The sequence below is a fragment of the Scaptodrosophila lebanonensis genome, unplaced genomic scaffold, assembly GCF_003285725.1.
Source record: "Scaptodrosophila lebanonensis strain 11010-0011.00,11010-0021.00 unplaced genomic scaffold, SlebRS2 tig00000043-arrow-pilon, whole genome shotgun sequence".
Taxonomy (NCBI): Eukaryota; Metazoa; Arthropoda; class Insecta; order Diptera; family Drosophilidae; genus Scaptodrosophila; species Scaptodrosophila lebanonensis.
The window spans coordinates 8,837,137-8,860,310 of NW_022060545.1; the positions used below are offsets into that span (position 1 = coordinate 8,837,137).

General features: G+C 36.6%; 2 protein-coding genes across 2 annotated transcripts; both read right to left on the reverse strand.

Moving 5' to 3' along the window:
• Positions 1–2,272: 2,272 nt before the first annotated feature.
• LOC115622400 lies at positions 2,273–3,973 on the reverse strand. Its single transcript, XM_030516330.1, has one exon. The coding sequence runs from the start codon at positions 3,971–3,973 to the stop codon at positions 2,273–2,275; it is 1,701 nt and encodes a 566-aa protein (XP_030372190.1).
• Positions 3,974–4,879: 906 nt separating this feature from the next.
• On the reverse strand, positions 4,880–6,643 carry LOC115622401. The gene has a single exon (XM_030516331.1). It carries the CDS (start codon positions 6,641–6,643, stop codon positions 4,880–4,882), a length of 1,764 nt encoding a protein of 587 aa, XP_030372191.1.
• Positions 6,644–23,174: the final 16,531 nt, after the last annotated feature.

Consider the following 23,174-nt stretch of genomic DNA (forward strand, 5'->3'; position numbering starts at 1 on the left):
ATAAGTTCACAAGCAGCTTTTACTGATTACTACTGACAATTCTCAAATATGCATTATACTTATTAAAAATGTCATTTTTGAGAATAACCACAAGAATCTGATCTCTTCCAAATTGACATAAATACCAAAAAATATTAATGGATCAAATAAATATATCTATATTAGCATTGTAAGGTATGCGAAAATATTTCTGTATACTAAGTTAATTCAACCCCACAAATTTTCGATGCATTTTTTAAGAAGGAAAAATAAACAACTCTCTCAATTAGGGAACAACAAATTTATCAAAATATTGTCATCATATATGTATGTACATACATTTGAATCGAAAAGGACATTTATATACACTTTGCATAAAAGGACAATTGTTTGATGTTGAAAAAAAAAAAAAAAAAAACAAATTGTGACACAGTGTGCAGCGTATAATAGCCGTACTAGACGGCTACAAGCTGTGACTGTGACTGTGGCTGCAACTCAATGACTTTCAATTAAATCAATATTCATCGTTTTGGCTGCCTCGGGCAAAATGGCAACAGGCGGCAGCCAAAATTGTTCGCCCTCCTTCAGCGCCTTTGCCTAATGTCTAATGTCGCTGGCCAAACATTGATTAGACGCGACGGCAATGGAGTTTACCAGCGACGACGAATACGACGATGTTGCAGCTAAGGCAGCAATAGCAACAGCAGCAACAACAACAACAACAACAGCAACAGCAAGAGAAATAACAACAACTCGTCCAACGTGCGCGCCATGGGAAAATGTGCAATTTTAGCCAAAAATAAATAAGCAAGGCACTGTGGCAGCCACTGAGGCAGAGGTAGAGGTAGAGGCAGAGACAGAGGCAGTCGTTGCGCAAATTTGTGGACTGTGCCTGCCGAAAGTCTCCAAGTTTCCGTTCGCCTGGCTGGCCTGCCAACAGCAACCGCAATCAAAGATACACCAAAAATAAACATTTGAACTACTAGCCTGTGCAGCGCCTGCGCCTTTCACAAACAAAACGAACAAAATACCAACAAAAACAGCAACAACAGCAACAACAACAACAGCAGCAGCAGCAACTGTACAAAATAAAATAAAATTCGCGCGAATAATTAATGTTTGGCAATAATCGAAGACACCTTCAGTGGCAGTCATTCGTGCTGCCTGCCACCACCGCTGCAATAACCGTGCAACAAGTGCGCCCGATGGCCATGCAAATGAGGCATTTGCCGTTATGGCCACGGGAGGCGTTGACTCTGTGTTTATTTTTACGCCAGGGCAGTCGTAAATGTTTATGGGCTGGTAAGTCTTTTCAAATGCACATTTTGCTTAATTTTTTTTTTTCATTTTTCTCTTACGTTTGCCATTTTGATTTGAGATTTCTACCGGTGTGCAGGATTGCCAAACTTGCGAGCTACAAAAAATGAAGCTACGGGCAGATATTATTATTTGCTCACAATTTTGTCCAATTTTTCAGTTAATTCAATCAAAAGCCTTTCCATTTCTATACAAAATAAAATTGCATCTTTAAAAATCTACTTTAGAATTTACTTTTTATAATATAGATCTAACCATATCTTTGATGTCAGTCTGCCCTTTCGAATGCTATTAGTCAATTAGTTTAAAATATTTAATTGAACACAATGGGTTTAAGAGTTTTTAATGTACATACTGTGAATTAAAGAAACCTACAATGGTTCAGCGCCATATGGCAAGATTTTCTGTTCATTCACCAGATTTATCAATACTGTATTTTTTTGCATCAAACAAATTGTCTTTAAAAAAGCACTGGACGAAAAACAACAGTTTTCGAAATTTCGAAAAAACGTATCATATCTTCTGTTGTCACCAACATTCCATTATATTGACATATTAAATGATATATTAAGCCGAAACGATATATGAACAACCTATAAATTCGCCCAAATCTTCTTATTATGTTATTATTAAGGGTTTTATTTGCAACCTGTAATTTCTTAATGTCTTTTGTTATGCCATTAATGTAAAATGAATTAAGTTAAAATAATTCAATTTAAAAGTATCAATTTTTCGTTTATCGTGTATCGATTTTAAAGAAATGTCATGCTAAGGAGAGCTTTATTTTCACGTCATGATACAAATTCAAACACTCTATGGTTCCAGAATCATAGTTGTATTTTCTTGTGGAATAAAATTGACTGTTTTTAACAAGAATTCATCCACATCAACATGCCAATATTTCGTATTATATTTCATCAAAAGTTCAAATGAGTTGTGTGCGAAATATTTGCCCGTCTGAACATAGCTTTATAATTTAAGATTGGTTGTGAACGGATTTCCATAAACACTCGCATATGAATAATAGTAGTGCCAACAGCATGCCCGCCGCCCAAAAAACACACATAAAATAATAATATTCCAAGCTATTCGAGTCCACCTCCAAATTACGCGTCTTGATGAATTGCAGGTCCCCGCTCTGAATGCCATGCTCATAACAATCGCTCTTAATCTTGAGTAGGAGGCCTCCCTCAAATATGCGTCGCACATACCAGTTGAAAAGCTGAATGTAGGGAATGTCATAAGCCATGGGTATATAGAAGGGTTGCTGATAAATAGCCACCGGCATTTTGCGCATTAATGGGATTCGCAGAAACTTCTGCTGATAGAATGCAAAGTCAATGCGATCCTCGAAGCCGGTATGCAGAACACTTGTATTCAGGCCTCGACGATACACATCCACCATTTCCTCTGGTATAGTGACCATTCGCTTGGCCAACTCCGGATGCAGATCCGGAATAGCCAGCTTAAACTTCATATCACCCGCATATTGAACCAATTGTAGATTTGTGTCCGCCAAGTCATCAAAACTATTGAGCTGTCGCTCATACAGGCCCGTTGCCAGCATGCTGGAGAGTAAGGCCAAATAGAGGTTAGTGAACACAAAACCCGCTAAGATGAACATTATGTGCACGAAGAGACGACGTGCCCCAGGTAGTTTTTCCATGTGCGTGCCTGGTGGCAAGAACAGGGTATATCGAAGGATTTGAAGGAATGCAGAGCTACGACTTAATCGCCCACGATGCAAGAAATTCCAAGCATGGCTGCAATAGACGATCATCGTCAAGAAGATCAACCAGGTATGCATCGAATAAGGTTTGATCAGATACATATACTTGGGCAGGGGGCGTGCTACTGGTGCCATTACGAATAGATTCTCCATCCAGAGGACAACACTGCCCGTAAAGTTTTCTGTACGGGCGAGAAGAAATGGCAGAAAATCGACATCTCTTCTTCCTAGGGCTGCGGTAGCATCCTCGATTCTATATACATACTTCATGCTGGCGCTTCCATTATAGTGGCGTATAAAATCGAGCAGCATCCTTAGCATATATCCTGCGTAGACAACGTTGCCCTTACGATTCCTAAAGATGAAGGCAAATGGTGCCGAGTGGGACAATATGGCGATGTTGATGGTGTAGCCTTGCAAATTGCACAGCTCTTTACGGGTGCGATCGTAAAACTGCTGCACGTCCTCTAGTGGTAATAAATGCACATTTGGATAGGGCAGGAAGCTGTAGAGCTTCTCCTGATAAGGCAGCACAGCTAGTATTTGAACCATGCCTTGACGCCAGCAAACTTTAAAGAGCGCCATTAGTTCATCGGAACTAGCCTTGGGATAGATAAAAATCACATTCCGGTATTGCTCCTCCCACGACCATTTGCCCAGAAAGTCCACAATTAGGGCCAAATTTTTCCCATCCTTCAAATAAACGATTGTTAAGGTTTTTTCGCTGAAGTTACCCCGCAAAACCGATTGCGGTTCCAGTGAATGCAACCAGAGTGTAGGAACGCTTCCTGTTGCAATTGCATTTAGGTTTCGGGAACTATTATATAAGTCCAAATGGACATTGAGTTCCATGCGATACAGCTCATTGAGTTGGTCAATACAATGATATAAATAGAGACTCGGTAAAAGCGACGCGCTCTGCAGAGTGTTGAGGTAGAGTAAAGCCATTTTTGTGAAACTCACTACTGAGGTATGTTCCACTGTTTTTATAGCCAGCACTTTTCATTCAATTTCCCATGCCACACATCAACTTAAGTACATTAGGCCGTCAGGGGCGTGCTTCATTAATGTGTTCACATAGACCACGTGTTAAAGGTTACGAGGGTCGTCTCTAAAGTACCGCAACGAAATTTTCCTTTTGCGGACATTTTCTATGCCCTGTTTATAGTGAGAATCTTAGTTGTCTTTAAATAAGATATCAAACGCAACCTTTCCACCATTGTTGTTGGTGGTTGTTTATTTTTTTCTCTAGTCTGATTTTGAAGATTAGAAACGATTTTATCTCGATTTTCTTCAATCAATTGCTGCAATAAGCTCTCTTCTGATAACAATCAATGAGAATTTTGCCACCAGCCTACCTTACCTGCAGTTAGAACTGACTCAATTTTCTTTAAAACAGATTCGTATCTCACATTTTAAAGTGCTTTGGGTGTCGGCTTGTTTCCTTCACCATTTTAGAACTAGTCATCACATTTAGTCAAACATTACAATATTTATTTTGGCAACTCGTACAACCTCCTTTTAGTTCTACCAACCAATATTTTAATCTTGTTAACCAACAAGCAGACTCCTTCACAGTTTCAATGAAAGCATGATCTAATGCGACTCCACATGATTAACAAAACTCATATTTTTATTTCTCACTGAAAACATTTACTACCGATAAATAATAAGCAACGTAGGGCTGTTGAGCTGTAAGCTTAATATTTGAATACTTGTGGGACTACCCTCGCATATAGTATTAAGCCATCAAAAGTGTGCTTTAACATTTGTTTAGTGCTTCATAAGTTATCATTTAAAATACAATAGTAAAATTAGGCATTACTGGCCGCTTTGTTGTACCATTCACATAATTTAATGTTGCCCAAAACTAGTCCTTTGCTGCTTCCACCTTCTCCACCTCTCCATCAAATGCTCTCCGATGAAGACCACAAAACCCAATACCCAACCACTCGCCAATAGGGTGTAGGCGAAATAATAAAATTCCGTATCAAATGTTTGAACTTCCATTGTCTTGGTGATTCGAAAAGAAATTTCTCCGCTTAGGATGCCCTCCTCAAAAGAGTCTGTGTACATTTTTCTAAAGATTCCGGACTCCCAAATACTCCTCAAATAGAAATTGAAGAGTTCCAAATACGGAAGAGCTAATGCCGCGGGCACAAAAAAGGGCATCACATACGTAACCTCATCAATCATCTGTAAAATAGGTACCCGTAAAAACTTTTGCTGATAGAGAACAAAATCTACTCTATCTTTATAGCCCATATGCAAGTAGTTGGCATTGAGTCGAAGGCGTTCTGTGGTCAGCTTTTCAACTGTTACCGTCGTGGCATGGGAAAGTATTTGAGGATGGATGCCAGACCTATTTTTCATTATCTCGATATCTAGGTAATCCAATATAAGAGGTAGTTGAGTGAAAGACAGATCATCTAATGAGTTCATCTGCCGCTCATATAAGCCAGATGTTAGCATACTTAAAAGTAATGCCAAGTAAAGATTGGTCAACATGAACCCAAAGAGGGTCATGGTTAAAAAAATTAACACCTGTCTCCAGCCTTTGCTGTAGTGATAAGTATGAGAATTTGAAAGAAAGCACAGAAACTGCAGCACCTCCAGGAATGTAGCTGCAATGCTATAACCAGGCTGCCTATGGCGATATATCCAGTTAATAAGTATTGTATTGTAGATCATGGAGAAGATGATTATCGTCCAAAGTACGACATCGAATGGTCGCAGGAAGTAATAGGCCTTGGGAAGGCGTGCTGCATGAGGCACTATTACATAAGTGTTCAAGTTATAAAGTGTCGTGCTTGGAATATAATACCTCCACCCAAACGGCGGGATCACACGGGACGCAAAATGGATTCGTCGTTCGAGACAAGCTTCAAGGGCCAGATCATATGGTATGGGATTCAATCCATCAAAGATTCCCCGCTCCGTGCCATTATAAAATTTGATAAATGTATGCAAAATGTTGTACATGTAACCGGCGTAGACGAGCTGTCCCCGACGATCGGTGTAATTAAAGCAACGTGGCGAGACGGTCTCACGAGTAATAAAGACATCCAAGCCTTCTAGATTCTTCAGTTTTGTCAAATAATGATATTCCTCCAAACTCTGAATTTGTGTTAACCTTATAGTGGGATATGGCTGATATGTATAAAGGTTATCTCCATGAAGCACCAACACATGCAGGAATCCATTGTGGAGTGCACGTTCAAAGAGGGTCTCCAGCACAGAATCCTCTTCTGTTGGGAGAATGAAAAGCAGAGGCAAATGATGCAGTTGCCAGAGCACTTTCACGACCTCACTCAGGGTCTGGTTTAATGTTGATTCCTTTAAGTAGACTATAGTCAGAGCACGTTCCGTAAAGGTTCCCAGTAGTTTTAAATTCATCGCATTGCTGCCTCCAAGCAACATATTTGGCACATCCGTATGCAGCAATTTTTTAGTGAGGGATAGATGGTCACGATCCCAATCCATATATATGTTTAATGTCAGATTCAAGTCCCAATTGAGTTGACTGATGACCTCATTATCCAGCCACTTTCTTCTGCCGCTGGCATCAGTTAAATATATAACTATCAAGGGCACTAGTAATAATCTCCAAGAACCCATTATTGCTTACGACTTCACACGCAAAGAGCTATGGGCCTAGAATTTGAGATACAATTGGCTTTTATAGCTAGGATTGACCGCCGAAATCTTTATCACAATAACAATTACATAGAACGCACAATCACAGCATGTTAGTGTTAAGAGTCGTGCGCGGGAGTTGCAAGTCGATTGTTTTTATCAGCAATCTGTTCAACAGTCTAGTAATTGTTTGTTGCCCGTTGTAACGTGACCAGCTAAGTCGACGACAGATTTTGTTTATAAGATTGTTCGTATGCAAACTGGTGTCAAGCTAATACTTATTGTAACGTTGCTCTGACCCGGGTATATTCGCCGGCCAGAGTTGCTTAAAAATTAGATATTTGGGCCCACAAAGTAAAACAAAGTTGAATTAACATTCAAGTTTCAGTGGCGCTGGGAAAAATATCAAAATATATTTTGAAATATCAAGCGACCCTATGCCGTCGCGGCTGAACTTAGACTAACTACATTTTAAACATACTATCTACTTATCCTACTTAAAATTGCTTCTCGATATCGCGTTCTAGTAACGACACCCTCGGGTGTGTCACAGAAATCTCTAGAGATTTCCGCTATCTCTAAATAAAAATCTGTCGGTGCCAGAGAACATCGAAAAATTAAATTTTTTCGAATTTCCCCTTTAAGTCAGTACCTAACTAAACCTGGCAGTTCCATATTTATTTCTTTTCTTCTTTGCAATTTTAGTAAATTAGCTATTTTAGCAAAATTAGCAATTTTAGTAAATTAGCTACATAAATTAATATATAACTCTTAAGAACCATCAATATAAATAAAATAAAGTTATTTTTCGTCAAGCAATGCAATTTACATAATAAAATGTGTTGTTTGAAAAATGAATAATAGTTTCTGAAACTTCCTCTTCTGCTAAACCCAACAATATTTTTATAAAAAAATTTATATAATTAAGGATTACAGATTTTGTAATTTTGTATAATTATCGGAAATGCAATCAAAATAACAACAATATTATTTCGAATTATATTCGAAAAAAAGACGATAGATAAAGCTTTCAAATGTTATTATAAATATATCTTAGAATTTGGTTAATGTCATTAAATTATGGAATGAAAATTACATAAATTTTCATTAAATAAATGACACTTATAGTAAGTATATTAAGAATTGTTATAACTTTTCTAACTCTTTCAATTGTTATTTATTGAATTAATTAAATCTTAGGCTGGATATCTTTAGTTTCCAAACGTGAATATGTAGTGTATGGCTTTTACTTTTGACGTTCGATTTTTCGTTCGAAATGGTAGTTCAATAATGAAGTGGGCAAATATTACAAGGTTATATTAAAGTATTCACTATTCTGTTAGATCATTCATAAAAAATTTTGGTCGATATAAGTATTTTAAATAAAAACATTGAGGTGTTAGAGTTGTCTTAAAAATGGTTTGTTTTGGCGCACGTATGTACGTTCAAAATGCTTTAGTTGTTATAACTAAACAATAAAATTAGAAATGTTCAGCAAATTATTTATTTTTTTAGAATAACCAGAGTTCCATAAATAAACTTATATATATACATATAAAATCTCCTCCAAAACTCTACCTGTTTCAAATGTCATTTTATGTGTTAACTGACTCAAGAGTTGGAATTTCATGTCTGGTCAGCCTGATCGGCTTAGGTCTTTAGTTTCCAAATGGGATTTATTTAATTCGGCTGACCAAGCTCTGCAACATTTTCTATGAGTTATAATGAAAGGGTCAATGGGGTGCATAGTATATTCGTACTTTTCCTCAAATGTTATATCTATCAACTAGATAAATAAATATGTTGATAAGCCAATCTTGACGTCCACCGCCGCAGCTTGTACAACTTGGTGCTTGACCTTTATGTCATAAACGGCTCTTTTACCCAAACATTTGTTCACCATTTGTTGTCGAGATTTTTATCACCCATAGCAATTACACTTAGCAAACAATCACAACTCGGTGGAAGTGGTGGATGTCGTTTTTGCTGAAGTCGTGCGAGGGAGTTGCAGTCCGTTCAATCAACTTTCGTTATCGGCAATCTTTCTAACAACCGCGTAATTGTTTGCTGTATGTTTCAGCGTGACCATGGATAAATATCATAGATATTGTTAATAAAATTATTTATAGATTGCATGGCAAATATTGTCATACCATAAGCTCTGTAAATGACAGGCAATGGGCGCTAAGTGGACTCGCAATGATGTAAGAAGTTATGTCAGTTGGGTGGTGTACTGATTGAAATTTAGAGATAGGTTCATGTCGTGAAAACAAAAGGGCAACAAATGAATATGCTACTGCTAATATAGGCCCAGTAAAAAATTATTTTGTATACGACACGCATGTGAAGAAAACTAACAGTTTTTCGGAAGAAATTTAAATAAAAATTGCAAAACAAAGAAGTTGCATAAAGAACATAGTATATTTGCTAAGTAAATGCTTTTATAAACTTGCAACAACATCTCTTTTCATTTTATGAAATTTAATAAATAAATTATGCTACAAATATGCACAAACACTTCAAGTGTCCCTAAAATAGATCAGTTGGAAAAAAATGTATTTGAATTTTTAAATCTGTTTCCAGCTATTTAGAATATCTGTTTCATTACTTTCGGTAAGAAACGTTAGCTTCTTCCACAAATATATTAAATTAAATTATATCAAAACACTACATACATATAAATACAAATATTATACTTCATATATTAAACAAAAGCCATTGTAATAAGAAAAAATTTTTAAATCGAACTTTTGCAAATATTTTCTACTTCAAAAAAAAAAAGAAGAAAAATAGTATACAATAATTTTCAATTCTTAATTTTATAATCTTTATTTAAAGAGTTCTTGGTCATTTCTCTTGGTTATAACTAGTGTTTTATGTTTTGTTTTCTGCAGTTAGGGACATTTTTTCAAAACGAACTAATGTACATTTATGAAAAATTTGCCTTAACTCGTTTATTTTAAGCGAGCATTGAAATATAATTGAAATTGTAAGTGCCCTCCCATTTATTTTTCAACTGATCTAAGTACATAGCCGAGAATAAGGCAAATTGTACTTTAGTTCAGCATACACAAACACAAGATATTAATAATAATTATTTTTATTTCTAACCTTGAGAAATGAGATGGACTGAAGAACATCTCCGAATATGTGTACATACATATACTTGTAGTATATTTAATAAACTTTTTCTTGACAGCATATTTGCATTTAAAACTCGCAATTATCGACCACTCCAGATATCACTCGCAAGGTCATGTGAAGAGACATTCTCGCATATATGGCAGAATAATTAATTGTGATGGCTTGCAATTCACGTTCACTTCAGTGGCTTCCACTTGCGCTGCAGCCGAACGGAATCGGCGGAATCGTCTTTAATTGCCATCCCATAAAGTTTAACTGCCCACATTTCGAATTAACCGCCCACCCACACAGTCGATTCAAAACCTGTGCCAACTCGCCACTTAACTGACCTTGCGCCGATTTTTTGCAGTTATATGTACAAAACTCAAAACAATTGCCAAGTAATTTGCAATTTTTCCGCCACAAAAATTATAAATTAAGTACTAATTACATAAATGTGCAGCGTTACAAACAAACGGACAAACACAAGCAAACATACACGGGCAATAATACTATACTGTACTATATGTATGTATGTATGTATGTATGTGGTTGTAGAGATATATCGGCAGCTGCGGAGCAAATCAAACGACGCCGCCGAAAGCTGTGCTCGAGGTAGCCACGCCCTAATGGCAATGCGTGGGCGTGGGCAGCGGCAAACGCTAATGAACAAAACTATTGAGTGGCATTTGAAATGCATGGATGGAACGTTTGATAGTTGCAGTTTGTTGTTGTTACTGCAATTGTTGTTGTTGTTGTTGTTGTTGTTGGAAGTGTGCATGCCAAGCGTCTTGAATGGGTGATAAATTATTTCCCGCCATTTACATAAATGCTACGAATACATTAATTGAAGTCAAAATGCGCTTGGCTTACACTCCACCACTGCCCCTTCTTCTTCTTCTCACTCACCACCCTCTTAGCAATTGAAAGAAACAAACAACCATACGAACAGATAGATAAACAGTCCGACAGACGGACAGACAGACAAACAGACAGACAGAGGCAAATGTTGGCCATGCGCATGCGTTGCAGTTGTCGATCTAATCAATTGAAGTTTATTGTTATTTCTGCTAACTACGGCAGCATTCGCAACTCTACACACTTGGCCAGGCCCAGCAACAAGCAGCTAGGAGCTAACCATAGACATGCCTTATACGAGTGTGCACGTCCATAATTGTATCTACGAGTATGTATCTGTATCTTTTGCATGCACACAATATATTCGATATTTAAGTGGCTGCCGCCTAATTGTTCATAAAAGTCAACAGTCAATAGCTCTTTATGTTTGCGTTTCAAATTTATATTTATTTATTTTCAAATACAATGCCTCTTGTTTTTGTCTTAATACCCCCTTCCCCCCATTATTGTTGTTGTACGAGCATGTATTTGTTTTGCGCGTAGATTTGTGCGCTTCATATTTTTGCAAGACATTTTTGCAGTAGCTGCCTTCGAGCTGAGCTGTTGATTTGAATTCAAGGTCTGCCATTCTTTACAATTAGTGACAGAATTTATGAGCGATTTCAATTTCAAGTCTTTATGTCTGTCTATATACAAGTATATATTTGTGGCATTTGTTCTTGTTGTTGCCAATCATGAGCTGTTGTTTTTGTTGCTATTATTTTTACTGGTGCTGGCAGTGGGGTAACGAGTTTCGCGGTAGCTCAACAAAAAGCATTTGGGTGTCATGTGGGGGTTAAGGTGGGTGGGTTGGAGCCAAATAGAATTTCTAACCCGACTCGCAAATTGTTTTTAAATGTTCATCAAATGTTTTGTAATGCGGAAAGTTTTCCACAGGAACATGCTCTAAGTTCTATTTATTAGAATAAATATCCTCTGAAACACCTCCAAGGAAGAGTTATAAATGGCGTATTTACTTAACTATATTTTTGACAAATAAATCTACATCTTGTAATTTATTTTTTAATTTATTGCACTTTACATAAATAATAAACTGATATTGCCAAAAGAAATTGTGATGCTTGCATTTTACTTAAATAATAAACCAATATTATCCAAAGAAAATTGAGATCCCTGTTGGTAGGAAATTAAAATCGGTTTTTTGCAGAGCCGCATATATTATTGGAGCCGTGTCAATATAAAGTTTAATAGCCATATCGCATACTCCTATCTATATTCTAATCTAAGCTATGATAACTTATTCCATTTTTAATTTCACGATCAGTTCTCTCTTCAAACAAAAGCTAAGATGTGATAATCATGCCATTATTCTGGTATCGCAAGATGGGGTTTTCAGTGTCGAAAAAAATAAATTCACGAAAAAATGAACAGAGATAATTAAGCAGCAATGTTGCTCATACAAGTATGTGCATCAATTAAATATTAAAATCTAAACAGTTCATTCTATTTATAGCAGAAGTAAAATGTTTGATTGATTAGTTTATACAACGAACTATTTAAAAGGGACAAGTAAAAGTCGTAGACAAGCCATTAGAGCATTTGAAATTATAGTGCTTTTTGTCCAACAATCATGCTAATAGCAATGATTGACAAATCGTCTAGTTTCGTCCCATTCTTGACTGAGCCACTTCTCCATAGAGACCGTGCCAGAACGCCCCCACAACAACTGACACCCACTTGCAACGACATCGGGCGATGCAGCATGACCATAACATTAAAATAACAATCATCTACCACTTACTTATCGGGCCGTCGCATTCGGACACGCCCCTGCCGCTCGCAACAAAGCCCCAGACCTCAAATCTCAGCCCGACGATCTGTTTAAAGTCTAAGTATGCCCTGTGGCGACACTTGAGTTATTTTGTGCTCATATTGAATTTTCTGCCACAGTGCTGTTGTGTTAGCCGCATAAAATCAATTTGGCCAAAACGTCTACAACTTTATCAAAGCGCGTCGGTGGGTCTGCCAATGTTTCAGTCAACTCAACGGTTCTCCGTTTGAACTCGCGTCATGCCAAATGCCAAGCTATTTCAAGACATCCACATCGACATCGACTGCAGACATCGACATCGGCATCCATCTTTATTCGCAAGCGAAACCAAAGCTAAGAAAAAATTGCTGCCAGGCATACGAGGCATAGAAAAACACTTAAATTTGTGTTATCGCCTCTATATCAATTGACTTTTCGGCCCAAAAGCCAACGAACGGACCCACAATAAATTACATGGCCAGTCAATGGATCAAAGTTGCATTCAAAAAATAGAAAAAAGGGGGCAACAAGACAAAAATGAAAAAGTGCCAAATATAATAATTCATAATTTTTTTTACCATAATTTTCGCATCAAGCGCTTTCAACTAATGTCAGAGATTAGACAAATGGGTCAAATTTATAAAAATTGCTAAGCGAAGCGAGCCGAAGATGGCATACTCTTTTAAATCAATTTTTGTAAAGAGAAGGGTGTTACATTTGTGTCAAGTCTATTAACTTAATAACGAAAATTATGAACTCTGTCCTTACACTTAAAAGTTTCTCTCTTTTTATTTTATTTACAACAATATATAGAACAGAAAAATTAAATTTCAAGAACTAAAAAATTATGTACAAAAGGTTCATATTAATGTCACAGTAACATAGTTATTAGGACTTTCTTTAAGTATTCTCTTTTGAATCGATTGCCTCCTTTGGATCAAGATTTATTTACGTAGTAATTAAGGTAACAATTGTGAACTCTGCACGACTAATCGCACTTATTAAAGCTGCATTATATAAAATTTTTAGCAATATTTTAGCTGAAATCTGTACCACAGAAATTATATTCGAAATAATATCTGTGTTACATCTAACTGCTTATAATAGATTCGAGTGGTATACTTGTATTAAGTATACGAGTTGTATATAGAATAAGTACAGAAACGATTGTGCTGCTCTTGTAGCATTGTAAGACTTAAGATAAGAAAGGTTGTGATACTCATTAGCTTTGTTGGATCTTTTAAACCTGCTCAAAACAACCCATAGTTGGCTCGTATTAGTTGACGTGAAAAAATCGTAAAACAAGGACAAATTACTTACTTAATGAGACCAACCTTTCGATTTAAGTAGTTAAATGGTATTCTGGGCATAATAATAAAATAACACCTTAATATGCATTTGAATTAGAGAAATGCATAAAAAATCTTAATGCCCAGCTCATAATTATCATATCCACAAAAGCGACGCTAATACAAACGAACATATATTAAGAATTTAAAGCAACAGACTAACTTGTATCTGTGTATTTCGTATTGCATTAACCCTTTGGCTATAAAGTGTATAAAAGCTGACCGGTTAACGAGCTGCAATGAGAAAGTTTTGGGCAACCGTTAATGATTTCATCGGCAAGCGGAAAGCGGCCAGCCGGTTGATGGCCAATGGCCGATGGTTATTAGCGTGACCGAAAACTGCAACTGCGGGTTAATCAAAAATTGCTGACCTTTAAGCTCAATGCGCAAGTGTTTTGTATCTATAAGATGCAATATGCCGCGGCAAGGCGATATTTTGTTGTTGACGACGCATACATTAAATTTAATCGAACATAATAAAGTTTGGCAAAATTGCTTAATTTAAAGTGTGTGTATGTGTGTGTGTGTGTGTGCGTTGGTGTTGATTACCGTCAGGCTGAAAACTTTAAGGTGTTGGCTAAGCATAATGAACTTTTTTGTTTAGACAAATCAAAGTTAATGGCAACATAAAAATCACCAATGATTAACATTTTTTATGTGCTTGTGATTGAGTGTTTTTGTATGAATGTATATATATATATGTGTGTGTGTGTGTGTTCGGTAAAAGTCAAGCATTTGAGCGCCTAATTTGTCGGCCAAGCAGCCAATCAACAGAGTTAATGTTGCTGTTGCTGTTGCAGTTACTGCTGCCGGCAGCAACATTAACAAGTTCAACAACAGCAACATCACCGGCAACAACAAGCACTAGTACGAGTAAGACTGGCTAACAAATACAAACGAACTGTATGTGTTAGCTGTCAAACGTTGACATTTGCAACGGCCCAATATGTTTGACATTCATTGGCAAGTCCGCAGCGCACGGATTTCTGTCTGTCCACATGGCTGACATTTTGCCGTTTGCATAAGAAACAACAACAACAAGAACAGCAAGCTAGCAGCAACAACAACAACAACCCGAAAGCAAGTCAAATCCAGTACATCAACAACTGATTGCACTTGTTTCCAATCGCTGGCAGCGTTAATGTTAATGCCTTTGCCAACATTTCTGCAACTTTGCGCGTTTTTTTTTTTTCTCTCCTCTCTTTTATTGCTAGCCATTTTCAAATTGTCACAGGCACTTTAAGCCAACCACACACGCACACACAAACATACAGACATACATACGTGCAGATGTGCGTAAAATGTAAATGCAAATGTTGCTGTTCGCTGTTCACTGCTCGTTGGTAACATGATGCGGCAACATGTGCGTCAACATTTCATGTTGCTTGCCATTGCTTTTTTATGGTCTTTGCAATAAAAAGCTACAATATAAACGGGCACTTAACAACAATAGTTGATTGATTGGCGACAATTGCCTGACAGAGAACGTACGTATGTATGTTTATGTATGTTTGTATATGTATGTCTGGCTGTGTGTGCGTTGCTTTTTTGACAACTTTGCGATGACAATGACGACGCTGCAGGTGTTAGTTGTTGGTTCTTACGCTTGGCAGCTTAAAATGATATACAAGTATGCAGCCAGCAATCAATTACAATAGACCACAAAGCATCGGATTGCTTTAGTGGAATATACCAGAAGGTAAAAATCATAAAACATATGCAATGTTTGCCGTCTTCGAATTTATTGACAACGAAAAAATGATGAACTCATACACAACTCGTTTTAACTACTATTTAGACAATATATTTAAAAAAAAAACACGTTCTTATAAAATACATGTTGAAACCGTGTGAGTTGTATTAAAAAACTCTACTTAACAGCCATGAAATTTATTCAAAATAATTGCAGGTCTTAATCAAGAATCGTTGGTTAAATAGTGCAGACGATGAGTTGCTTTCTTAACCCAACTCTACTCAAATGAGTTAAAGACACTTTTTTTCTTTGGAATATCGGGAAAAACATTTTGTAGCAAGCTTTTAAAGCTATGTTATAGTTCTTAAATGAGGTTCAGATAAATGCACTGAAGGCAACTTCCTAAAATTGATTTAATATCTTCAATATAAAAGTTATTTAACTTATATGAAAATATTTCCTTAAAAAAAAAACCACGAAATATTTATAATATTTATAGCTTATATTTTGCTGATAAATAAAATAAAAGTGATATGTATATATGATCATATATTTGATATATTTAATTAACAAATAAATGAAAATTAAACATATTCATGTGTTTTATTTATATTGCATAAACTTTTGTACAATAATTGCATTTAATTTTAAAACAAAATATAAGAAAATAGCAAAAAACCCAATCATTTGGTTAATAATAATTCGCATAAACTTAAATAACAAAACAATTAAAGAATGCTTAACTTTTGCATTCATGGCTTCCAATTATGTTGTTTTTCAACTTTCAAGAATAGTTATAAGTTTTCCCATTGCAGAATTTATTTCCAATATTTCTGATCTAATTTGAGATATTTGAGAAAGATATTATGTGAACATTTTGAAATAAAGGTTACAGTTTCCAATTTAATTGAACCAGAAATAATTTACCATTTATTTACGCTAGACTGTAATATTCTGGGGACTTTCTGCAGCTCTGTGGTTTTGTATTTCCATAGATATCCCACATAGACATTTAAACGATACTCAATTGGATTCTGACTACGCTTTCCCAATTTATGATAAATCATGTCTAACCAGTGGTGGCATGTTTCAAAAACGATCATCGTATTTCACTTCATAGACTTTCGATTTGAGCCAAGCGAGCTTAGACCAAATTACATCAGCTTAGTGCCACACACAGAGCACTGAAATTTGATACTTTATGTATACACCATCTATATCCATTTTAGTTGTTGCTGTTGTTTTTGTTGCTGCATGCTTTTCGTTCACTTATGCCCAAAGTGTTGTTTATAGGTAATATTTTGTAGTCCCATATATTGTGCTTTTTTCAACTTTTTTCACTTTTTTGCCATCCATACGGGCTTCATCTTATCGGGCGCTTAGACGCTTAGTCTGGTCGCTGTGACTTTTAGCGCGTAATTATCGCAGAGGCATTTTGTAAAATGCGCGCGCGCGCCTACGCCAATAATAGCAATAGCAACAGCAACAACAACAGCAACAACAACTTTAGCAAGTCAACCAAAAAGGCCAAAAGCGTCATGCGTTGCCACTCGCGCAGCTCAAATAACCATAAAAAGTCAAATGCAGGCTAGCCAAAGTTGAGAAGAAAAAAAAGAGCCAAATGCGAACAGAAAGCAAGCCAACAACAACAGCAACAGCAACAACAAAAGCCAAAAATAGTTGGGCGCACAAAGTAAGCCATAAAAAATATTTAACACACCCTCTAACAAAGCTGTTAACAGCACAAAATGCGTAGGATAAGGCCATAAAATGTGCGCTTTTTGTAAGTTTGGTTGTTGCTGCGACAACTGGCGACGAGTTGTTAGCAATTTTTCTTTTTAGCGCGACAATTGCGCCAATGGCGACAACAACAACAACATCAGCAACATCAGCAACAGCAACAGCACACGACAATTAAAATGCAAACAAATTGAATTTGTGTGCGTGTACGAAAGGTTTGTCTAAGTGTTTTGCGCCATAAACCTGCGCACTTAATTTGGCCAACAACCGCAGCAACGACAATAATAACAACAACAGCAACAACAACAGCAGCAGTAACAACAATGAAGCCACAACACACAAAACTGCAGCGCACGCGTGCCACAATTTGCGGCGAAAGTTGGCGAGCCGTTATTTTAATTGCAACATGTTGCTCAGTAATTTGTCTGGCATGCTCGTAAAAAGCGAAACGTTGCTAATTGCTAAACAACAACAATGTTGCTGCAAATGCGTGACACGTGTGGGCAGAAACAATAACAACAGCAATAACAACAACAACTACAATAGCATTCGTAACAATCACAAAGCCACTGCTCACCTGTTCAATTGATTGCCCTGAAGTTCAAGAAAATTGATTTTCTGGAAACTCGATGAAGTCTAAAACTAGAGATGGACCTATCGCTCGAAATGCAATAAAATAAACAAATACTTATGTTTCCATTTGGGCAAGAAAGAAATTAATTTAGTTATATTTCTATGCAACCTATAATATGTACATAGTTTTTTTTAACTTTTAAGTTGAAATTATAACGCATTATTATTACATATATTTGTTTTAATTTATAATTTTATAAGATAAAATAAATCATAGTTCTTAAATATGTATCGACGGCACTATTTGCTGTTTTATGAAATAAAAATAAAATAAAATGTATTCTTTGTGAAAAAATAGTGACAAATTAATAGACAACTTTAGATACATATTGAACTCTTGGCCTTCTCTAGCTCAGTTCTAGTTGCAATTATAGCACCAGTCCTACCACCACACTCCCTCGCCCTCTCACTAACACATTAAGCTGTCAACGTTCAAGACACAACTGCAACACATTTAGCCCCACTCTAATCTATAAGCAGTAATCAAATTTCTGCCTACAGCCACAATTGCTCGCCTGCTCGCCTTGCCTTGCCTGCCAGCCTATAATTATGCAACACATGTTCAATGCAACAATTGGCCATAATTTAGTCAAAGGTAATTGGAAAACGCGCGGCGCGCGTCCACCAGGCTAACGCCAACATGGCCTATCATTAAAGATCCGCAGCCAGTCCCCCCAACACCCCCCCTTCCACCCCACACTACCTTCTTCACGCTCTAAGCACGCCACACGGTAGCGGCAAGCGAGTACGCTTCTGATTGACGACTGCCACTAAAAATCTGCCACTTGACCGAATGCAGTCTTGTTTATTTATTTCTAGTTAGCTGCATTATCTTTCTTTCTCCTCAATCTGAGATGTTTTATTTAATTATATGGCATTAGGAGCGAATCTGGACATGCAGCTCTGGCGGGTATCATCATCCCGCGATGTCTGCAAATGCGCATTCCTTATGCGATACCAACTGGCCAACAACAATGGCAACAATAGCAACGATAGCAACAACAATGCAAGTAAGTATGTTAGTTCAGTAATTGCCGTGCTTAATGATTGAAAAGTAGTCAACGTGAGTTGAGCGCCTGCCTAATGCCCCCAGATATCTTTTTAATTTGCGGAAATTGCAAAAACCTGCAAGTGGCTCGTAGTAAGTGGTTGCCAGCAATGTTGCCAGAGGCAGCTTTTGGTTAAAGGTTTTTCTTGCCACGTTCAAACGTTGAAAGTTGCAGGGCTTCGAAATTTAGTTTGCCATTCTGAAATGCATTCTAACATAGTAAGCAGCTCTGGCAGCTGGAAATGAATGCTAAATGGCGAACAAATGCTTTAAAGTTTGCAACGATTTTTCTACATTAATAAGGATTTAGGATTCTGAAAAAACTTTTAAGCCTGCCGTATTCGGAAGTAGAGAATTTTCTTATTGTTAACACTCCATAAAATTTATTACACTCTTTCAAAAGATTGATCTCTGTACTTCCGACAAACCCCATGTAATATAAATAAAATATAACTCTTCCTTTGGTCGCACATTATTCTTAACTGAAAAATTGATTTGGGCCAAAAGTTAGAATTTTTGATACACATCAATCTAATCAATCACAATTTTTAAATAACAATGCGATATTTTGAGAACATTTTGATTGACATATTAAAGGTCATATCGATTACTAACGTAGTTTCTTTTCATATTATCAATAATATCAGACGTACGAAATGGCAATCCAGATTATGATCTACAAATGTTATGGAAATTATTTTGGGATTTCAAAGAAATTAACCTCATGTTCATTCCGCAGATAGGAAAATCAATCACAGGGTATTACTGTAGTGCGTTGTTGGACAAATTCAATAAGAAATTGAAGCAGATACGACCCCATTGGGATAAGAAAAAACTGCTCTTCCATCACCATAACCCACCAACACATTCGTCTTCAATTATCGCGGCGATTTAAGCTACGAATGGCTTCTGAGCACGCCTTTCTCTTGAAAACATGTACCGCAGGAAAACTTAATAAAGATGATATCGCAGAGACAAAAGCGTACTTTGAAGAGTTTGAAAGATCGCATTTTTTCTTGGGATTAGGCAAATGAAAAATAAGAAAAAATTGTGCAAAAATTGAAGTCTAGTTAATCAAACTATTTGAAATTCAATGTATAGTACGACATATTAGAGAGAGTGAAAGCTTGCTCATGCAGGGCGTATCTAAGTATATTGGAATGGCAACGGCGGTTAGAGAACATTCACATTTTACAAACAGAATCACTGTATCTACAAGTAGATGCAGAGTCAACTTACCATAACGTACAACTCCATTGTCTCTATCAAAGTGCATAATCATGACAACTGTTTCAATGCCGCTCCCAGCGATTTTTGGCACCTTTTACAGTAAGCTGTAGTATGGAACAGCATTCCTCCCCAACCTAACCCAACACGTTGCAATCTTTTGGCCATATTTGTTGCACACTTCACTTCATTTGTGCCACATTATACACCTACAAATGTCACTCAAAGCAAAAAACATGTTAATTTAAAAACAAAAAGCTTAAAATGCCCGCTTTAGCAACAGCATCAACAACAACAGCAACAACAACCAGAGCAGCAGCAATAGTAGCAATAACAAAGGCAACTACCGAAAAGGCTAAAAACATAAAATCAAACGACGACGACAAAGACGAGATCACAAGTCACGATAATGATAAATCGCAGCTAAACATTTGCCCAAGTTGCTGCCGCTTTTGTTGCCACAAAAGGTCGAGGGTGGATACTAGCAACAACAACAACAACTACAACATTAGCAACAACAATTACAGCAACAACTACAAACGGCAGAAACAAAAGTAGCGCAGTAGCAGTAAAAAAAATTTATTTACTCATTGTACAATAAAGAAATAAATAATAGAAGAAAAAAACAGAAAAAACAAACTGAAACAACCGTGGCCAAAAAAAGGCAACGTGTCACAGTTCGTGAAATAACAATAGTTCACAATCGGCCCCGGCGGCTGGAAGATCATGCCAGGCCAAGCCACTCGACTAGATCAATATCTCAATGAGTTGACGATTGAGCGGAGCTGCCGAAAACCCAACTCTGGGCCATGATGTTTGCTGGTCCATTGGCAACGGCAGCAGCTTGTCATTCGATTGGCTTCTGTGCTGCTGAGATTGCAGCAGGCAGGGACTGTTTGTGTTCGGCCTTAGTTTATTTTCATTGCCTGTGCGACACAATTGCTTGGTAGCCGAAACTTTTTGCGCGGTCTGCCTTCGATTTTTATTAAATTGCCCGCGCAAAGAGTGAAACTATTTTTATGTTATGCATAAATTATTAATGTTTATGTATTTATTTCGCTTTTGGTGCATTTGCTCTAAAAGGTCACAAGTTATTTTTCAATTTGGAGCGTTTCTTTCAGTTTAGCGTCACCCGCGACCCAAATGGAATTCCAACTTGATGTTAGTAGTTATTGATGCATGTAAAGAGATTGTTACAATTTGGACAGTCGTTTTGGTTGTTCAATCCAATATTCTTCAGCTGACAAAAGCGGGTGCTTCAACGATGTCTAGTGACGGTCTCAGAAACATTTTGGCTGTAAGTCAAGACTAGAGCTGGACGTAAATACGTGCGTGATCACAAAGGCCCCCCAAGAGAAATATTCACAAATTCGAATTGTTTTTTTTTAGGAAATTAGAGTATCACAGGAAGTAAGCACAAAAGATCCCCTGATTATTAGATTAATATCCGTATCATATCTAATTATGCAAAACAAGTGATTCTAATAATTTAGATGAATGATGATTTTATTAAATTAACATTCTACCAAATTAAAAAGTTATTTCAATCACATATTCAATACTTTTTTATTGAAGAAATATAACATAAATATATAAATTAAAAAATATAAGAAGAAATATAACAAATATTTCGCTCTATTTAACAAATTTAATGAAATTTTTATGTGAAGGACAGACAATAATAGCAAACCCATAATGTAATGTAATGGCTAGCTTTTTTTAAAAACTATTTCCCATAAGTAAACCAGCATGTCTAAAATATTCATTTAAATGAAGAATCAATGATTTCTCAACACTCGCATCATTTTCTCTATTTAAAACTGCAGACAAGGGACCTACAAATGTGCTAGAATTTGCAGCTATACCAATTAAAATGTATTGGAAAAACTATTTTTACAAATGTTAGCCGCTCAAGGGCAAAAAAATCGTTTAAAAATTGCATTAAAAGTTCGTTAAATAAATGTGCGTAAAAACAACATTTGTTTTAACAGCATACATAGTATAAGATTAAATTCATTTTTCCATAATGACGACTTACATTTATTTCTTAAAAACATAATCTGCCACCATACTTGTATTTATATAATGGTTGTCATCTTTAATCTCGCACGTTTTTTGGATAGCATTTGAACTGGGTTCTTTAGAAATTGACACAGCATTTTATCCCTTTTTGCTGTCAATTTCTTGTAGTTCTTAGCAATAAAGCCCTCGGAGAGAATTATTGTTTTAATTAACGCTCGACAGGTGAGTGTTCTGCCATTCGAAACGCTTATTGCTCTTAATCCACAAGCTGTGCTGTCAATGGAGTTGCTCGATTAAAGAGTATTTGTAAATAACTCTTCAATAAGTATAGTAGTTTCCTCAATACCATGCTGACAAAAACTAATTACGATTAATTATAGTAATCGCATAATTTGAATTCTTTATCATTTTATGATACAATATATAGCTTTTATTGCATTGCAGCCCACCTTGCCACAATATTTTATGCATCTTTATGGCTTCACAGCTGAGACAGTTGCCAATCAACAGCGCATTTGCAATCTGGAAATGAAAACTGCCACACTCTCATTCCATCCAATCGTTGTCACAATTATGCACAATCAATTTAATGTCACCTCCAATCGGTTTGCTCACTCGCTCGCTCCACTTATCGTCACAATTTATCAACGACAACGTGCGGCCTCACCTTATGCATACTGCATGGCGATAAATATTTTATTTTATTTTCTTACGATTTTTTTTGTAATACACATTGGAAAATCAACAAACATCAACAAATCGACAACAAAATCGCCGCAAACATTTGCCAGGAAAAATCTGTTAACGCTAATCACAAAATGTGGCGCGCAAAAATGTATGAAGGTGAGGAAAAAAGCGCAGGAAAGATAAAATGTGCCAGATAAACGAAACAAATTCACACGTTTGACAACAGCAACAACAACAACTGTAGCGGCAGCAACATTAGCAACAAATATGCGCAGCGCTTGGCATTTGAATGAGGCGCTGAAGTTGTTGTTGTTGTTGCTTCT